This window comes from Oncorhynchus kisutch, linkage group LG2 (genome assembly GCF_002021735.2).
Source record: "Oncorhynchus kisutch isolate 150728-3 linkage group LG2, Okis_V2, whole genome shotgun sequence".
Taxonomy (NCBI): domain Eukaryota; kingdom Metazoa; phylum Chordata; class Actinopteri; order Salmoniformes; family Salmonidae; genus Oncorhynchus; species Oncorhynchus kisutch.
The window spans coordinates 69,747,360-69,768,521 of NC_034175.2; the positions used below are offsets into that span (position 1 = coordinate 69,747,360).

Sequence of the window (21,162 nt, forward strand, 5' to 3'; positions counted from 1 at the left end):
AAAGGGGGCGGAGTTGCAATCTACAATTTGAGCTTCTACTTCTAAAAATCCACCTTTCCAGAAACAAGTCTCACCGTTGCTGCTTGTTATAGGACACCTTCTGCCCTCAGCTGTGCCCGGGACATCATTTGTGAAAAGAATGCCCCCCATCTATCTTCAGAGCTCTTACTGTTAGGTGACCTAAACTGGGACATGCTTACCACCCCGGCCGTCCTACAATCTATGCTTGATGCCCTCAATCTGACACAAATTGTTAATGAACCTACCAGGTACAACCCCAAATCCATAAACACGGGCACCCTCATAGATATCATCCTGACGAACATGCCCTCTAAATACACCTCTGCTGTCTTCAACCAGGATCTCAGCGATCACTGCCTCACTGCCTGCGTCCGTAATGGGTCTGTGGTCAAACGACCACCCCTCATCACTGTCAAACGCTCCCTAAAACACTTCAGCGAGCAGGCCTTTCTAATCTCCCTTGCCTAATTATCCACCGCAATTGTTGCAACCCCTATTACTAGCCTGTTCAACCTCTCTTTCGTATCGTCTGAGATCACCAAAGATTGGAAAGCTGCCGTGGTCATCCCCCTTTTCAAAGGGGGAGACACTCTAGACCGAAACTGCTACAGACCTATATCTATCCTACCCTGCATTTCTAAGGTCTTCAAAGCCAAATTATACAGATCACTGACCATCATTCAGATCACTGACCATTTCGCTGCTATGCAATCAGGTTTCCGAGCTGGTCATGGGTGTACCTCAGCCACGCTCAAGGTCCTTAACGATATCATAACCTCCACCGATAAAAGGCAATACTGTGCAGCCGTATTCATCGACCAGGCCAAGGTTTTTGACTCTGTCAATCACCACATTCTTATTGGCAGACTCAGCAGCCTTGTTTTCTCAAATGACTGCCTCGCCTGGTTCACCAACTACTTCTCAGACAGAGTTCAGTTTGTCAAATAGCAGGGCCTGTTGTCCGGACCTCTGACAGTCTCTATGGGGGTGCCACAGGGGTCAATTCTCGGGCCGACTCTTTCTCTATATACATCAATGATGTCGCTCTTGCTGCGGGTGATTCGCTGATCCACCTCTACGCAGACGACACCATTCTGTATACATCTGGCGACTTCTTTGGACACTGTGTTAATAAACCTCCAAACGAGCTTCAATGCAACACAACTCTTCTTCCGTGGCCTCTAACTGCTCTTAAATGCAAGTAAAACTAAATGCATGCACTTCAACCGATCGCTGCCCGCACCTGCCTGCCCTTCCAGCATCACTACTCTGGACGGTTCCGACTTAGAATATGTGGATAATTACAAATACCTAGGTGTCTGGATAGACTTTAACCTCTCCTTCCAGAGTCACATTAAGCATTTCCAGTCCAAAATTAAATCTAGAATCAGCTTCCTATTTCGCAACAAAGCATCCTTCACTCATGCTGCCAAACATACCCTCGTAAAACTGACTATCCTACCAATCCTTGACTTCGGCGATGCCATTTATAAAATAGCCTCCAACACTCTACTCAGAAAATTGGATGCAGTCTATCACAGTGCCATCCGTTTCGTCACCAAAGCCCCATATACTTCCCACCACTGCGACCTGTATGCTCTCGTTGGCTGGCCCTCGCTTCATATTCGTCGCCAAACCCACTGGTTCCAGATCATCTATAAGTCTTTGCTAGGTAAAGCCCCGCCTTATCTCAGCTCACTGGTCACCATAGCAGCACCCACCCGTAGCATGCGCTCCAGCAGGTATGTTTCACTGGTCACCCTCAAAGCCAATTCCTCTTTTGGCCACCTTTCCTTACAGTTCTCTGCTGCCAAAGACTGGAACAAATTGCAAAAATCACTGAAGCTGGAGACTCATATCTCCCTCACTAACCTTAAGCATCATCTGTAAATAGCCCATCCAACTACCTCATCCCCATATTGTTATTTATTTCATTTATTTTGTTCCTTTGCACCCCAGTATCTCTACTTGCACATTCATCTTCTGCACAGCTATCCCTCTGGTGTTTAATTGCTAAATTGTAATTACTTCACCAAGACGGCCTATTTATTGCCTTACCTCCGTAATCTTACCTCATTTGCACACGCTGCATATAGATTTTTGTTCCTTATTGTGTTATTGACTGTACGTTTGTTTATTCCATGTGTAACTCTGTGTGGTTGTTTGTGTCGCACTGCTTTGCTTTATCTTGGCCAGGTCGCAGTTGTAAATGAGAACATGTTCTCAACTGGCCTACCTGGTTAAATAAAGGTGAAATATATATATAGATTTTTAATTGTTGGTATCACTTATTTTTTATTAAAGCATATGTGTCAGCCTCTTGGCCTTCGTCAAAGCTTTGTTGAGTGTTTGCAATTTGTACCCACAAATAGACATTGCTCCACCCACATCATTCCAGTGTGTGCAAAAGGATTGGAATCAAAAGAAGCACTTTTCTTTGGTATCGCCATGCAACAAGATAGCTCAGATGTGCAGGTGCCTTTTTTTAACTCTGTTATTAAAAGACCAAACAGTTGTCCAAATGCTTCTTGCTTAAGTGATGTCATCAAGAGTAATTGTATTGAGCATGATCTGGAGTCAAGATCCTCTTCACTGAAAATGTTGAATTTAACAAACACATACACCTACCATTTTGTGTAATGGCTTGTTGTGCAGTCATTGTACAAATATTTCAATATCTAACTGTTGCTGTAGCAATCTGAAGTGATCACAACAAAAGGACATTATCAAAAATGAGACAATTCAAATAGTGTATCTTATTTTGTCTGTTGAAATAGACATTATCAAAAAGTGATTTGCTAGTAAAGTATGATTGTCTGATAAAGATTCAGATAAAAATCAGAGAGAAAAATTGATTTTACACAAATATATATTTTCATATCCAAAGAATAAAGCATATACAAATGCCTTTCATACAGTAGAGTGGAGGCAGGGTGTGTAGACTTCCAAAGACACTATATATATACACACAGTACAGTTGTAACATACAATACAGACATTGTCCTTGAAAATACTTTGTAGCAAGTGCTACTTGAAATATCAATGTCGTCCAATATGAAAACGGCTTTGAATACAGTTTTAAGATTAGATTAAGTCCTCTAGATAGAAACTGTCCTGCAGTCCGTGTCACATTCTGACAAATGTTACGAAACAGGATGCATTTAATTCACTTGCCATAAATACAGCTGCTAATATGCAGATGTATCTGAGAGTTGGTACCGACATGTGTTCTGGTCCTATACACACGCTTGTGCAGTGTCATGGTGTTCATTTAGTTACCAATGGTCACTGTGTGATTATGATTGAATAACGTTCCAGTGGTAGATGCCTGTTCCTCTTCCTACAAAAAACTGGAAAAACAACTCCAAAGGAAATTACAGATGCAATTCAGGCATCATTCACCCTCCATCGGAGGACACAGGCAACATGGAGGTGTGGCTTTGTTTGTACCCTTGTGCAAAGCTAACAGAAAGGGCACAAAGACCATTCATTTAAATGTCTGACTGATGGGTAAGGTCCATACACTAATAATCGTGCTTCCTCTAACATCAACAAAAACATCAAAATGGTACAAACAAAAAAGCGAACCCCCTGACAACCTTCCACACACTGCTACATTAGACAGCTGCTTCCTATTTCATTGCCTCGCATACACCCATAAATACTGTGTTATATACACTGCACATTCACAAAACAGTCACAGCACTCACCCCCTGCAAGATTTACAACATATTTACATCTGATTGTGAGTTGGTTCTAGCATTTGGATGAAAACATTATTTTAATAAAGTTATGAAATCCAAATGAATGATCCAAGGAGGAAATGATGTGTAATATATGAACATACTGAATAAAGTGTATACGTATCACTGAGAGGAATGTAATGTTGATCCTATGTATAACTATCCCATAGATTTAAAACAGTGCCATAACCAAATGTCATCATTGAAGTAATATTCAGTTGTACAAGGACAGATATTGGCACAAATTATAATAGTTGGTAATGGTAAAGCTTGTAACTTTTCACAAGTTATTAAGCACCAAAAAGTGACTGTACTGTATTTTTTCGTCAGGGTTTCCATTAGCTGGTAATAGCCGGCTTTTGGCCGCAAAAAAAATACAAAAGCCAATAAATAAAATTGGCACCGGCCACTTGTCTGGGAGAAAAAAAGAAGAAAAAAATCAAAATAATGTTTTTTAGCCTATTCATTAACGGAAATACCAATTGATGTAAATGCATTTCACCGGTCATGCTTATAAGGCTATGCGCTAATTTGCCGAATTTAGTGGAATTAAATTGGCGCGTGTTTATATTCGCAATATATCTTATTTATCACACACCCACAACATATAGATACAGAACCTTTGTCTGTCAGACCGATTTTATAAACCCAGTAATTGCGCAACAATTGTAAATGCAATCCTGCATAAAAAAATAGATTTTGGGCCACAATTAAAACGAGCTACTATTTTTTTCTCAACTGGTAATTATAGCACGCTTCCCATTCGCCATTCAAATACATAGGGAACGGAAGGCAAGCTCTGTCATCATAAGGTCCTGTGTTCAGTCGGTAGAGCATGTTGCTTGTAATGCCTGGGTTGTGGGTTTGATTCCCACAGGTGACCAATACAGAAATGCCTGGGTTGTGGGTTTGATTCCCACAGGTGACCAATACAGAAATGTGTGTACTCACTACTGTAAGGTGCTCTTGATAGATGTCATATTCTATTTGTCTCGCCTTCTCATAAGCCTGTTATATTGGACAGTGTCATTTTTATTCATCTGTTTGTAAGTGTCAGCAGAGTAGCCTACCCTGTAATTTGTCATATTAAAAAGATTCTGCTAATTAATTACAATAATCTAAATGTGATTTATGTAATTCTGAGCACAGTGGGAGGAAGCCCTAATCGGGTTACGCACCCAATGCATATGGGTCCAGTAAATGTCTCGACGATCCATTAAATTAAAATATTTCCAGCGACACATTTTCATAATGGAAACCCTGCTTTGTGTATAGTTGCTGCAAGTGTAACCTTGTCCTCAACTTTAGCCTAGATTCAGCTAGACTAGAGGAACACAGAACATAGCCTCATAGTGGTATAGTTGTAATGTGTAAAAATAACCGACAAGATCGATTCTTGGTTTGGCACAAAGCAAGTCACAAATAGCATTTTTTTGGGGGCAAACAGCCAAGCTTTATCTAAACTCATAATATCATAATTTGGATTGTCAAACCTCCTTTTGACTTGTACAGTCATGTTGAAAGGACTGCCCAATATTTAAATGCTTTAAGAAAAATAATCAGAATATATACATTTGTCTTCCTCTGAAAAGTGGAAGAGCATGTTAGAACATGGATACTTAGAATATAGTGATTCTCACAAGGCAGATAAAATGATTAAGTGCCTATTCAAACATGTTCATCGAAGGTAGCAAATGTCGTTTTTTTCAGTGTGTATAATTCTTCTATTGTTTATCCCTTCTTTTTGGGGGGGGGGGGGGGTGCTTATGCAGCAAATATCGGGAGAACAGTTCAGTTCTCCAACGGTCGCTGTGTGACAGTAACCCAGTAACCATAGTAACAAACTGCAGCCCCCCCAAACCTCCATTCCCAAACACTCTGCAACCCCCACCACTTCCCCCACCCCTCCCCTCATTCCCAAACACGCTGCAGCACACCCTCCCCCCTCCTTCCCCCAACCCTCCATTTCCAAACAAGATTGCAGCCCTTCTCCATTTCCAAACATGCTGCACCCCCCACCCTCCTTCCCCACCCCTCCCCTCCATTCCCAAATACACAGCAGAGTTAGCCTTTTCCTCAGGCAAACGGGTTCTCCGATTTTAAGATGGAGGTCTCGATGTCAAGGCAGCCCCCCTTGCCATTCAAGTGTTCTGTGTTGCTGTCGATGCTGTAGCAGCCCTGGACATCGGTGATGGACGAGGCTGTGTATGAGGCGGACCGCATGGCATCCGAGTGGGTCAAGGTGCTCCCGAACTGCATACGGTACTGTTTCCAATGTCTCCTCAGAACGCCTTGCACCTGCCAAGACACAATGTGGATCATTTGATTCAGTACACAGAATATACATGAATACAATTAGCAATGAATTACTTTCATGAATGACTAAGAATGAATTAACCCTAATTGCAAGACCATCCATGTATCGTCATACAGTATTTGCCTCGCCATCTTCCAGTCATTTACAAGGACCATATTGACCCGTGTCCTCTCCATGTGTTTTGTGAAGCATGGCTGTCAAAGGAGGTAAAGGGCCAAGCAAACCAAATCCATACCCAAATTACTACTTTGGAACAAAACCCTCTCTAGCACTGCTGATACCACTCTGTGGACGGTCCCTTGACTGTCTCTGGATGCCTGCCAATGCTTTCATGATCTCTAGTCTGGGAGAATCCACTCCTGAGGCTCACACGCTCCTATGCAATGCTCTGGAGGGTCAACGTCCCAAGATACATCCCCAGGTCAACTCCCGGGGAGGGTATGCAAAGAGGAAGTGTCCTAACCTTGGCTTATACACACAGGGGGCTGAGGACAAGGAGGTACAGGGGAGGAGAGAATTGCAAAATTCCTGAAACAGTCCTGGAAAATTCCCAGTGAATAGGCTGGCAAGGGAATCATTCAACCTAGAATTCTTTATCTGGGATTTCAGAAAACCTGATGGACATGATTGTGGGTGAGAAACATACCTCTCCGTTGAAGAAGCAGAAGATGGTGGCCACCAGCAGCCCCTGAAAAAAAAGTGTTGCCCAGTCAGGTGATAAATGCATCATCATTTCCAGAGGAGAATGTCTCAAGTTCTCTAACAGCAAAAAACTGTTGAGGCATGGGGCAGAATGCTGATTTTCCCACTTTCATGCATTTTGGCAGCAGGTCTTTCGAGGAGCATGTAAAACAAGTGTGAGAGACAGAGAGAGAGAGAGAGAGAGAGAGAGAGAAGGAGAGACAGAGAGAGAGAGAGAGAGACAGCAAGAGACAGCGACAGACAGAGACAGAGTGTGACAGAGAGAGACAGAGAGAGACAGAGAGAGAGAGAGAAAGAGAGGGAGAGGGAGAGGGAGAGGGAGAGGGAGAGGGAGAGTGAGAGGGAGAGGGAGAGGGGGAGAGAGAGAGAGGGAGAAAGAGAGAGACAATGAGAGACAGGGACAGACAGAGACAGAGCGGGACAGAGAGAGAGAGAGAGACAGAGAGAGAGAGAGAGAGAGAGAGAGACGGAGAGAGAAAGAGAGAGACAGCGAGAGACAGAGACAGACAGAGACAGACAGAGACAGAGCGTGACAGAGAGAGAGAGAGAGAGAGAGAGAGAGAGAGAGACAGAGAGAGAGAGAGAGAGAGAGAGAGAGAGAGAGAGAGAGACAGAGAGAGAGAGAGAGACAGAGAGAGAGAGACAAAGAGAGAGAGAGAGAGAGAGAGAGAGAGGGAGGGAGAGAGAGAGAGAGAAAGAGAGAGGGAGAGAGAGAGAGAGAAAGAGAGAGACAGCGAGAGACAGAGACAGACAGAGACAGAGCATGACAGAGAGAGACAGAGAGAGACAGAGAGAGACAGACAGAGACAGACAGAGACAGAGCGTGACAGAGCGTGACAGAGAGAGAGAGAGAGACAAAGACGTTGTGTTGTATGATTTATTGAGCTGAATCAGCCTGGCCCCAGAACGCTCCAACTGCACCTCCCCATCATGAGCTGCAGCATTCAACCCTCCCCTCCCAGACAGTGACTTATGTTTTCTTATGTTTTCCTTCCTGCCAGTCTTCCACAGGCCATGGGATAAAGATGCAGGAGCTGAAATTAGTCGACCTGGTCTTCATAAATACTCACAAGCCAATAATAGGGAACACAGTGAGAGACAGTGGCTGATGAATGTGTTTGATGTGCTTATAGACAGTAACTCTGGACAAGAACATCTGCCAAATGACTACGGACATCACACACATCCAATGCCATCAGAAAGTATCCACACCCTTTGGCTTTTTCCACTTTTTGTTATGTTACATCCTGAATGAAAAGTGAAACGTATTAAAGTCAATAAGATATTCAACCCGTTTGTTATAGAAAGCCGAAATAAATTCAGGAGTAAAAATGTGCCTAACAAGTCACATGGTCTCTGTGTTCAATAATAGTGGTTTAACATGATTTTTGATTGACTATCTCATCTTTCAACTACACACATACAATTATCTGAAAGTTCCATCAGTCGAGCAGTGAATTTCAAACACAGATTCAACCACAATAACCATGGAGGTATTCCAAAGAAGGGCACCTCTTGGTAGATGAGTCAAAATAAAAAAGCAGACAATGAATATCCCTTTGAGCATGGTGAAGTTATTAATTACACATTGGAGGTTGTATCGATACAACCAGTCACTGCAAAGAAACAGGCATCCTTCCTAACTCAGTTGCCGGAGAGGAAGGAAACAGCTCAGGGATTTCACAATGAGGTCAATGATGACTTTAAAAAAGTTACAGCATTTAATGGCTGTAAGGAAACTGAGGATGGATCAACAACATTGTAGTTACTCCACAATACAGACAGAGTGAAAAGAAGGAAGCACATAATACGATTATTACAAAACATGCATCCTGTTTGTAATAAAAGGCAGTAAACTAAAACGGCAAAAACTGTGGCATAGGAATGAACGAACCGGCCTAGCCCGTACCATGAAAAACAGCCCCAGACCATTATTACTCTTCCACCAAACTTTACAGTTGGCACTATGCATTGGGGCAGGTTGCGTTCTCCTGGCATCCACCAAACCCAGATTCGTCCGTTGGACTGTCAGATGGTGAAACGTGATTGATCACTCCAGAGAACGCGTTTCCACTGCTCCAGAGTCCAATGCTTCACACAACTCCAGCCGAAGCTTGGCATTGCACACGGTGACCTTAGGCTTGTTTGCGGCTGCTCGGCCATGGAAACTCATTTCATGAAGCTCCCAACGAACATTTATTGTGCTGACATTGTTTCCCGTGGCAGTTTGGAACTCGGTAGTGAGTGTTACAACCGAGGGCAGATGATTTTTACACGCTACGCGCTTAAGCACTTGGTGGTCCCGTTCTGTGAGCTTGTGTGGCCTACCACGTCACGGCTGAGCCGTTGTTGCTCCTAGATGTATCCATTTCACAATAACAGTACTTACAGTTGACCGGGGCAGCTCTAGCAGGGAAGTTATTTGAAGAACTGATTTGTTTTAAAGGTGGCATCCTATAACGGTGCCACAATGAGTCACTGAGCTCTACAGTAAGGCCATTCTACTGCCAATGTTTGTCTATGGAGATTGCATGGGTGTGTGCTCGATTTTAAATACCTGTCAGCAACGGGTGTGGCTGAAATAGCTGAATCCACTAATTTGAAAGGATGGCCATATACCTTTCTATATATAGTGTATATATTTAATCACTTTTGAATTCAGGCTGTAACAACAACATGTGGAATAAGTCAAGGGGTATGAATGCTTTCTGAAGGCATTTTACATAGAAATTCATTCTAACCTCGGTTGGAAAGATGGAAGATATACTGTAAGCCTAGAAATGTATAATTTCACTGAGCTGGGGTAACTAGCAGAGAATAGATAGTCTTACCTGATAATGCATTAAGATGTGCATGATGTAGTCGTAGATCTCAGAGGAGACTCGTTCCTCTGGTTTGTAGGGCAACAGGACGTACTGGATGCCCAGGAGAGGTACAAGAATCAGGGTGGCGCGCACGGCCTTCATGTAGAGGCTGGACTCAGCCTGGTTGGTCACCTTCAACTTGGTGATCAGGACACGCACAATGTTCAACAGGAAGAACAGGTTCACCTTGAAAGAGAAGGAGAGAGAAAACTGACAAATTAGTCCGAATAATATTAGCAGTCTAGAGGACATGCTTATCCAAAGGACCCGCTATAACCATACCGGAAAAATATAAGAAATACTGTTCAGGACTGTTAGCAAGTGTGTGTTCACTTCTTGATGTTGGAAATTGTGAATTCTTAAGTTTCTGAATCACTGATGTCATGAGTGGATTCACATAATCACCATTACAATTCTCGTATTGACCAAACAAGGAGAAAACATGAAATCAAATCAAATGTATTTTTTAAGCCATTTTTACATTAGCAGATGTGCTTTTACAGAAACCCAGCTTTAAACCCTGAACAGAAACCAATGCAGATGTAGAAGCACTGTGACTAGGAAAAACTCCATAGAAAGTCAGGAATCTAGGAAGAAACCTAGAGAGGAACCAGGCTCTGAGGGGTGGCCAGTCCTCTTTTGGCTGTGCTGGTTAGAGATTATAAGAGTACATGGAAATTATTAAGGCCGGATCGTTCTTCAAGATGTTCATAGATGACCAGAAGGGTCAAATAATAATCACAGTGGTTGTAGAGAGTGCAACAGGTCAGCACCTCAGGGGTAAATGTTAGTTAGCTTTTCATAGCTGAGCATTCAGAGGTCGAGACAGCAGGTGTGGTAGGTAGAGAGAGAGAGAGAGAGAGAGAGAGAGAGAGAGAGAGAGAGAGAGAGAGAGAGAGGGTCAAAAACAGCAGGTCCGGGGCAAGGTAGCATGTCCGGTGAACAGGTAGGTTCCATAGCTGCAGGCAGAACAGTTGAAACTGGAGTAGCAGCACGACCAGGTAGCACGTTTTATGCAGAAGTCCTCAAAATAAAGAAACATCAGCACATCTGATAAGACAATGCAGCTGTGTACCAGATTGGACCCTCAGATAATAATTGCAAAGCACAGGAGGATGCTTGATTTGCCGGTTTACTTTGAAAGGTGACCAGTGACATGTTGTTCTGCCAAATGATTCATGGGATGGGTCAGTCCACAGAGGGACCAACCGTTGAGGCCAAACTGCAGGTAAATTAAAGGGATAGTTCTGTGAAATTATTTACGTAGATATTACTCCTTGTCCATAGGCTGCTTTCAAGGTAAGGAAATTAAATATGTAATTTCACTGAACTATCCCTTTAAAATTAAAACAACATTCTGATATCCAAGCACTCAACAGTCGCCAGAATATCGCTTTTTCATTTGCATGAACCTAACTGTATTACAGACTTACCAACAGAGCAGCGCAGATGGGCCCATGGATTATGTAGAGGAGTGAAGTGTTGGAGCTTATCCAACAACTGTAGGAGGGAGAATCAGGCATTCAGGAGAATCATGCATTCAGGTTCTGCTACTTTTATTGTTGAAATTCGATTTAAAAGGTGATGCTTACAGGAAACGCATGAATAAAAAATGTAATTGAAAGCACTAGAAGGCAATCGATATCAGGGTAGGGAATACTGGTAGTTGTCATAGAAACTAATGACAGGAAATAGGCATTATGCTGTATGAATAGCTTGTAGTTTTAAGGAATGATCAATTCAATGAAAACAATTCAGGGAAAAAGCGATGAAAGTAACTCACTTGTCATTGTAGTAGTAACTGCGAGCGATCGCATGTATAGATGCTGGAATTAGAGGAAAGCCTGAAAAACAACAACAGACATCCTTTGTTAGTGACAAACAATGCTACTTCCATGAAATAACATCACACTTCATATCCTATAAGGGATATGACGTTGTCCCCAAAATCTACCCCACTCGTGGAGATAGTACCACATCCCCCCAAAACCTACCCCAGCCGAGGAGATAGTACCACATCCCCCCAAAAACCTACCCCAGCCGAGGAGATAGTACCACATCAAGTGCTGTTTCTCAGCGAACACGGCAACAACGATGAGGGTGTGCAGGTATATCCCTTCGCATAGCATCCAGAAGTAGTTGCAGCCAAACAGATAAAGATGGATGAACACCGACACTTTACAGCTTGTCTAGAAAAAAGAACACGGGGTGAAATTTAGGGCTGGCCTCACGATATACGACATCATCACCATATTTAGGTGCCGATACCATATCTATTGCGATTCTCAAGATTCTATATGTATTGCGATTCGATACTGTGACTTTACTGTGATCTGATATTCCTAACATATTGCTCATAAAGTAAAGTAAATAAGTAAGTAAATAAGTAAATAAAGCCGCAGAGAGACAAGCGAAAGCATGAGAAAATGAGTTTTGATCAGTCATGGAAATAAAAGTGCTGAAAACACGCTGGCTTATGATTTAAAAAGAAGAGAACAAGCTATAGTATAAAACATAGCAGAGTTTTGACACAGGTACAGCTGACTGGCGCTAGCTGTCGCTACCTAGCTAACGCAAAAATAAGTACTATCAATTTGGATCCACGTCATGTAGTTTTTCTGGGCTAAATATCTATAAATGAATATCTATAAATGCAGCAGTAAATTAGCAGTGTGTGTCCTACCGTTACACTGGTGTGTGGCTGTATGATATACATTACATAGTATAATATAGATATACAATTATTTATATTTATATACAAACGCATGTTATCTACCACCCACACACCTACCTACCACCCACACACCTACCTACCACCCACACACCTACCTACCACCCACACACCTACCTACCACCCACACACCTACCTACCACCCACACACCTACCTACCACCCACACACCTACCTACCACCCACACACCTACCTACCACCCACACACCTACCTACCACCCACACACCTACCTACCACCCACACACCTACCTACCACCCACACACCTACCTACCACCCACACACCTACCTACCACCCACACACCTACCTACCACCCACACACCTACCTACCACCCACACACCTACCTACCACCCACACACCTACCTACCACCCACACACCTACCTACCACCCACACACCTACCTACCACCCACCACACACACCTACCTACCACCCACACACCTACCTACCACCCACACACCTACCTACCACCCACACACCTACCTACCACCCACACACCTACCTACCACCCACACACCTACCTACCACCCACACACCTACCTACCACCCACACACCTACCTACCACCCACACACCTACCTACCACCCACACACCTACCTACCACCCACACACCTACCTACCACCCACACACCTACCTACCACCCACACACCTACCTACCACCCACACACCTACCTACCACCCACACACCTACCTACCACCCACACACCCTACCTACCACCCACACACCTACCTACCACCCACACACCTACCTACCACCCACACACCTACCTACCACCCACACACCTACCTACCACCCAAAACACCTACCTACCACCCACACACCTACCTACCACCCACACACCTACCTACCACCCACACACCTACCTACCACACACACACCTACCTACCACCCACACACCTACCTACCACCCACACACCTACCACACACACACCTACCTACCACCCACACACCTACCTACCACCCACACACCTACCTACCACCCACACACCTACCTACCACCCACACACCTACCTACCACCCACACACCTACCTACCACCCACACACCTACCTACCACCCACACACCTACCTACCACCCACACACCTACCTACCACCCACCCACCTACCTACCACCCACACACCTACCTACCACCCACACACCTACCTACCACCCACACACCTACCTACCACCCACACACCTACCTACCACCCACACACCTACCTACCACCCACACACCTACCTACCACCCACACACCTACCTACCACCCACACACCTACCTACCACCCACACACCTACCTACCACCCACACACCTACCTACCACCCACCCACACACCCATCCATCCACCCACCCACCCACCCATCCATCCACCCATCCATCCATCCATCCATCCATCCATCCATGCACCCACCCACCCACCCACCCACCCATCCATCCATCCATCCACCCATCCAACCATCCATCCACCCACCCACCCACCCACCCACCCACCCACCCACCCACCCACCAACCCACCCACCCACCCACCCACCCACCCATCCATCCACCCATCCATCCATCCATCCATCCATCCATCCATCCACCCATCCCTCCAACGATCCATCCATCCATCCATCCACCCATCCCTCCAACGATCCATAAACTCACAGGGTTTCTTTGTACCAGTTCCTGGTTATTCGCCACAGCGGTCAACCAGATGATGGTGATGACCGAGTTCAAAACAAAGGAGAAGAAGAGGTTTTTGTGGAGAGTGACCCTTTGGCAACTTAAACTCCTACACCAAAGGAGAAAAGGAGTAGACGTTGTCATTGTGGAGATAAAAACAGAAACACAAGGTGAAAAGTTATTTGTACCAGCTATCTGTGAATAAAAACAGACCGAGGAACAACGCCTTTGAGTATTTAGTTATTTATGTTGTTTGGTTAATTTATACTCACTTGAAATTGAAAAATATTCCCAGGGAAATGAATAGGGATATCAGTGACAAGCCGTGGCCAATGAGAGCCAAGTAGAATAAATTCATGGCAGTCTGGAAGAGAGTAGACACGATAAGCCTCATATTATCCTAGCATGTCTTAGCCTGGCTAACACCCTCACTACATAATGCACTCAATAATCAATATAAAATGCCCTTGTTAGTTATAGTCAAAGAGCCCTGATAATCACAGAGCAGAGAGCTCAAAGCCTTAGCCAAATATCATCTCCACATGTTTTTTCAAATGCTTTGTGTCCATTCAAAACAGCAATCTGCAAGTTTCTCTAGGAGGGCAAAATAACGTTCCTCACATGCAGCAAGCAACTCTTTTTGAACTAGAACATCCATTTGATATTCTTTGACTTTGTACTGTAAAATCTTATGTAATTGAGAAGATGAATAAAAATATTTCAGACAGTGACGTACCATCCTGCCTTCTTTAGTGTGCTCGTTGCATCGCGTGTAGTTAGTCCACGTTCGGTTGCTGTCGGGATGCAGAAACCAGTGTCCGTTCTCACTGCAGATTTTTGTCACCATTTCTGTAGAGCATTACATCAAAATGTTGGAGATGAAACTCTAACCACATCAGATACAGGCTTCAAAATGCAGAGATCTGAAGTTCATCTTCAAAACAGGTCTTTTTTCAGAAAATGTCATCTTTCCTCGCAGTAATATAATTTGCAAGTGCTTTTAAAGCAACATAGTTTCTGAAGCCTCTGCGACTTAGTTTCTGAAGCCTCTGGGACTTAGTTTCTGAAGCCTCTGGGACTTAGTTTCTGAAGCCTCTGGGACTTAGTTTCTGAAGCCTCTGGGACTTAGTTTCTGAAGCCTCTGGGACTTAGTTTCTGAAGCCTCAGGGACTTGAATTAAATCAAAATTAAATGGAAAAAGAAAAAAGAAAGGCATTTGATAAAAAAGGATGGGACTACCCCTCAAAATGACCAAACTAGCCCGGAAGGAGGAGGGATTGCTGTGTCTGCCTCAAACCCAGTGTTTCTCAATGTTGATCCTGGAGGATCCACTGTATGTTGTATTGCACTACCAATGATATCACCCCATTAGACTAGGGCTGTAGAACTCCAGTCCTGGAGAGCTACATGATGTGCAGGCTTTTATTCCAGCCCAGCACTAATACACCAGATGAAACTGGTCGTTGTCCCGACTGATGACTATGATTAGGATTATTTGAAAAAGATGTGTTAGTGCTGGGCTAGAACAAAACCCTGTGGTTTATTTATATCTTCTTGGTTCAAGGGAACCAATGAACTGGAACACCTTGAATCTGCTATTTTAGAATTATTCCAAGACAGAACATATCACGTGAAATAGCTGGAATTATTCAAAGTTACATTTTCTACATTTAATTCAGCAGTTTTTATGGGAGTTGCAGGTTGAAATGAAAACCTGCATAAAAGGTGGGTCCCCACTCCCCAGGAACTTTAGCCCATGTCGGTGGGCACATGGTGGGCCTTCGAGGGGCTCACCTGAGGGGTCAAAGTCCTGGAAGTAGTCAGGGCAGTGCTGCTCCGAAGTAAAGCCTGCCTCTGTGTCGTCCCAGCACAGCCATCCATCCCAGGTCCGGTTACACACTGGCCCTGCAGCATAGAAACCATCAGAGTTCAAATGAAGCACGTGTTCACATAAAGCAGGAGCACTGAGAGGTCACTGAGAGGTCACTGAGAGGTCACTGAGAGATCACTGAGAGGTCACTGACACTGTCTGCTACAAGAATCAACAGGTCATGTCAATCAATACGCAGTTGAAATCAATATGTGATATAAGTACAAATGTTTTTTGTTGACATCACACTCAGTAGTTTTTAGAGACACCTGCTGATATATTGTGTTGCTAATGCTAACGTCTTCATTTATTCTTGCATACAAATCAGGTTAAATACATTACGATTCTGCCAATGCTCCTAATTGTATGGTGGAAATGAGACATTACAGTGGATAACCCAGATATTGAAATATCCCACATCCCATATCATTGTTTCCTGACTCTGTCTTCCATCCACCATAACATCAATTTTAGGGAAAAAAAATGAATGGGAAAGGAATATTTTAAAGAAATATCAGCCAGGATCTGTTTCTACCTCTGCCTCTCTCACTGTGTTAAATATCAGCCAGGATGTGTTTCTACCTCTGCCTCTCTCACTGTGTTAAATATCAGCCAGGATCTGTTTCTACCTCTGCCTCTCTCACTGTGTTAAATATCAGCCAGGATCTGTTTCTACCTCTGCCTCTCTCACTGTGTTAAATATCAGCCAGGATCTGTTTCTACCACTGCCTCTCTCACTGTGTTAAATACCAGCCATGATCTGTTTCTACCACTGCCTCTCTCACTATGTTAAATATCAGCCAGGATCTGTTTCTACAACTGCCTGTCTCACTATGTTAAATATCAGCCAGGATATGTTTCTACCTCTGCCTCTTTCACTATGTTAAATATCAGCCAGGATCTGTTTCTACCACTGTCTGTCTCACTATGTTAAATATCAGCCAGGATATGTTTCTACCACTGCCTCTCACTGTGTTAAATATCAGCCAGGATCTGTTTCTACCACTGCCTGTCTCACTATGTTAAATATCAGCCAGGATCTGTTTCTACCTCTGCCTCTCTCACTATGTTAAATATCAGCCAGGATATGTTTCTACCACTGCCTCTCTCACCATGTTAAATATCAGCCAGGATATGTTTCTACCACTGCCTCTCTCACTATGTTAAATATCAGCCAGGATATGTTTCTACCTCTGCCTCTCTCACTATGTTAAATATCAGCCAGGATCTGTTTCTACCACTGCCTCTCTCACTATGTTAAATATCAGCCAGGATCTGTTTCTACCTCTGCCTCTCTCACTATGTTAAATATCAGCCAGGATGTGTTTCTACCTCTGCCTCTCTCACTGTGTTAAATATCAGCCAGGATCTGTTTCTACCACTGCCTCTCTCACTATGTTAAATATCAGCCAAGATCTGTTTCTACCTCTGCCTCTTTCACTATGTTAAATATCAGCCAGGATCTGTTTCTACCTCTGCCTCTCTCACTATGTTAAATATCAGCCAAGATCTGTTTCTACCACTGCCTTTCTCACTATGTACTTTGTATCTCTTTCATCAGGTAGTCAGGTGTTTCAGACTTTGTTTTTGACAACAGGGGTGGGATGTGTGTTTTAAAGCTTTGGATTGAAATTGACAATCCCCTGGCATGTGTTGACAATAATGCTTGACATAACTGAAGAGCTAGAAGTTGTTTTTGAAGGGGAAAGTTATTTTGGAAAACATTTCCCTGACAAAGATTGGTAACTCTACTGACGGAGATGTGTCCTACAACCTTACCTTGGCAACCACCCACACAAACACATTATTAAATACTGTACATATTGTAACACAATGGTTAAAAGCATTATTTGGCTAACGAGTGGCACAGCGGTCTAAGGCACTGCATCTCAGTGCTTGAAGCATCACTACAGACCCTGTGAATGCAGGCTGTATCACAACCAGTTGTGATTGGGAGTCCCGTAGGGCGGCGCACAACTGGCTCAGTATCGTCCGGGTTTGGCCGGTTTAGGCCGTCATTGTAAATAAGAATTTGTCCTTAAGTGACTTGCCTAGTTTAATAAATAAAAATAAATAAAAAATAAAATATATATATATATATATAAATACAAATAAAAGAAAGGTAGTAAATGCACTTTTCCAAATATCTCCAAATGTTTTGGTTCGATAAGTCAGATAAATCAGGATTATGTTTAGAGTCTATAAAAAGCTGTGGCATTACACCTGTAGCATTTCCCTAACATTAAGTATGACTGAACGCAGCTAACACTTTACGTCTGTTCTGTCAGCTGCTCCCTCTGTCTCCCGAAGCCTCCTGCTGCTCCCCCTCCTCACTAACTACTCCTTACCTCTCCTCACGCACTTACAACCACCACTCTCAGACAGACACCCTAGAGCCACACCTTACTGTGTAATAGGATTTCTAATTAGCCAAGACGCCAAGCGAACACCTCCTAGCTGATTGCCGGTGTGACTGCAATGCTAATCAGACACAACGCTTCTGGATTACCATCCAAATGAGAGGCTTACAGCACCTTGTGTAAATTACACCACAGCACCACTGATATATTGGCATTCCTCTCAGTCCCTCAGTCCCTCAGGCTGGCTTAAGATGCACTGTCTCCTCACCTGCCCGACTGGTTAATGTTAATGGTCTGGATACTAATAGACTGGTGGGATTATCACACTTTAGTCATTGACTGCACAAAACAGATTATTATTTTCTTCTTCTTCTTCTCCCTATAAAAGAGCTTCTCGTTGGACATCAGGTGCTCAACTCGAGGGCTTATGCAACATGAATCGATCCCACTTAGGATTCAAACTCATGCACTCAGTAATCAAGTTATCGTACTTAATGGGCTGAAGATGTAGCCAATAACCATGAATTTTTTGGCGTTTGGCAAATATTTAGCCTGAAAGCAGGTAATATCTGTTGTTTTTGTTACCTATTTTGTTGTGGTCGTTATCCTTCATGATTTTCTGGTAGCACTCGAACTGGGCTGTCACAATCTTGTTCCTGGTGAGTCCTATATCGTGGTAGACGTTCAGCTGTAGGTGCTGCTGGGTACTGTTCACCTCTGGGCTAGCCGCAACTAAGATCTGCAAGGAGAACCCATAACATCACATACCATAACACATAGCATAACATCACATACCATAACACATAGCTTAACATACCATACCATACTACACTGCTCAAAAAAATAAAGGGAACACTAAAATAACACATCCTAGATCTGAATGAATGAAATATTCTTATTAAATACATTTTCTTTACATAGTTGAATGTGCTGACAAAAAAATCACACAAAAATTATCAATGGAAATCAGGCCACACTACAGGCTGATGTCCTTAAAACAAGTCAAAATGAGGCTCAGTAGTGTGTGTGGCCTCCACGTGCCTGTATGACCTCCCTACAACGCCTGGGCATGCTCCTGATGAGGTGGCGGAGGGTCTCCTGAGGGATCTCCTCCCAGACCTGGACTAAAGCATCCGCCAACTCCTGGACAGTCTGTGGTGCAACGTGGCGTTCGTGGATGGAGCGAGACATGATGTTCCAGATGTGCTCAATTGGATTCAGCTCTGGGGAGCGGGCGGGCCAGTCCATAGCATCAATGCCTTCCTCTTGCAGGAACTGCATCTTGCATTAGGAGGAACCCAGGGCCAACCACACCAGCATATGGTCTCTCAAGGGGTCTGAGGATCTCATCTCGGTACCTAATGGCAGTCAGGCTACCTCTGGTGAGCACGTGGAGGGCTGTGCGGCCCCCCAAAGAAATGCCACCCCACACCAAGACTGACCCACCGCCAAACCGGTCATGCTGGAGGATGTTGCAGGCAGCAGAACGTTCTCCACGGCGTCTCCAGACTGTCACGTCTGTCACATGTGCTCCGTGTGAACCTGCTTTCATCTGTGAAGAGCACAGGGCTCCAGTGGCTAATTTGCCAATCTTGGTGTTCTCCTGGTAGCGCATCCATGCTCTGGACCCTACGCTGACAGACACAGCAAACCTTCTTGCCACAGCTCGCATTGATGTGCCATCCTGGATGAGCTGCACTACCTGAGCCACTTGTGTGGGTTGTAGACTCCGTCTCATGCTACCACTAGAGTGGTACCGCCAGCATTCAAAAGTGACCAAAACATCAGCCAGGAAGCATAGGAACTGAGAAGTGGTCTGTGGTTATCACCTTTATTGGGGGTGTCTTGCTAATTGCCTATAATTTCCAACTGTTGTCTATTCCATTTGCACAACAGCATGTGAAATGTATTGTCAATCAGTGTTGCTTCCTAGGTGGACAGTTTGATTTCACAGAAGTGTGATTGACTTGGAGTTACATTGTGTTTTTTAAGTGTTCCCTTTATTTTTTTGAGCAGTGTATAACATAGCATGGGGCGACAGGTAGCCTGGTTGATAGAGCATTGGGCCAGTAACCCAAAGGTTGCTAGATCAAATCCCTGAGCTGACAAGGTAAAAATCTGTCATTCTGCCCCTGTTCTTAGCTGACTTGCCTGGTTAAATAAAGTACACTGCTTTTGTATTCAATGGATTTTTAGCTGTCTGATATTTTGGTTCTAGATCCATCTGCCAGTGTCCTGACCTATATGTTATTATATTGACCACTTACTAATCATACAGGCACCTTGTTGATTACTCATCAATATAAACGTTCATTCACCAAAGTTATTTAGATTTTCCACATAAAGAAATCACTAGAGCGAGAAAGGATACATACACCAATTAATGCTCCCAAACAACCATGGTGTTGTACTACTGAGCAGAGTATTAACATGGCACACATGTTATACAGTGTATGAATCCCCCCACTGACACAGTAGACAATATGGTCCTGCATTTATGGGTGTGTGTGTTTGTCTGTGTGAATGTGCGTGCGTGTGCATGCGTGTGTGTGTGTGTGTGTGTGTGTGTGTGTGTGTGTGTGTGTGTGTGTGTGTGTGTGTGTGTGTGTGCGTGTGTGTGTGTGTGTGTGTGTGTGTGTGTGTGTGTGTGTGTGTGTGTGTGTGTGTGTGTGTGTGTGTGTGTGTGTGTGTGTGTGTGTGTGTGTGCGTGTATGTGTGTGTGTGTGTGTGTGTGTGTGTGTGTATGTGTGTGTGTATGTGTGTGTGTGTGTGTGTGTGTGTGTGTGTGTGTGTGTGTGTGTGTGTGTGTGTGTGTGTGTGTGTGTGTGCGTGCGTGTGTGTGTGTGACAGAGAGAGCGACAGATAGAGATACAGAGTAAAGAGAGAAAAAGAGAGGGTAAAGAAAGT

The 21,162-nt window shown here is 43.9% G+C and overlaps 1 protein-coding gene across 1 annotated transcript in view; it reads right to left on the reverse strand.

The window, feature by feature from the left end:
• Nucleotides 1-2,872: 2,872 nt before the first annotated feature.
• LOC109870737 (calcitonin gene-related peptide type 1 receptor-like) overlaps nucleotides 2,873-21,162 on the reverse strand; it is a 42,067-nt gene continuing 23,777 nt past the window's right edge. Inside the window, exons 3-13 of the mRNA XM_031800877.1 lie at nucleotides 18,841-18,994; nucleotides 15,820-15,930; nucleotides 14,762-14,874; nucleotides 14,298-14,389; nucleotides 14,008-14,134; nucleotides 11,683-11,836; nucleotides 11,431-11,491; nucleotides 11,081-11,147; nucleotides 9,615-9,833; nucleotides 6,728-6,769; nucleotides 2,873-6,062 (exon numbers count right to left, since the gene is read on the reverse strand). Of these exons, the coding sequence (XP_031656737.1) occupies nucleotides 5,841-6,062; nucleotides 6,728-6,769; nucleotides 9,615-9,833; nucleotides 11,081-11,147; nucleotides 11,431-11,491; nucleotides 11,683-11,836; nucleotides 14,008-14,134; nucleotides 14,298-14,389; nucleotides 14,762-14,874; nucleotides 15,820-15,930; nucleotides 18,841-18,994 (1,362 nt within the window). The 3' untranslated portion in view covers nucleotides 2,873-5,840. The remainder of the gene's footprint in view (nucleotides 6,063-6,727; nucleotides 6,770-9,614; nucleotides 9,834-11,080; nucleotides 11,148-11,430; nucleotides 11,492-11,682; nucleotides 11,837-14,007; nucleotides 14,135-14,297; nucleotides 14,390-14,761; nucleotides 14,875-15,819; nucleotides 15,931-18,840; nucleotides 18,995-21,162) is intronic.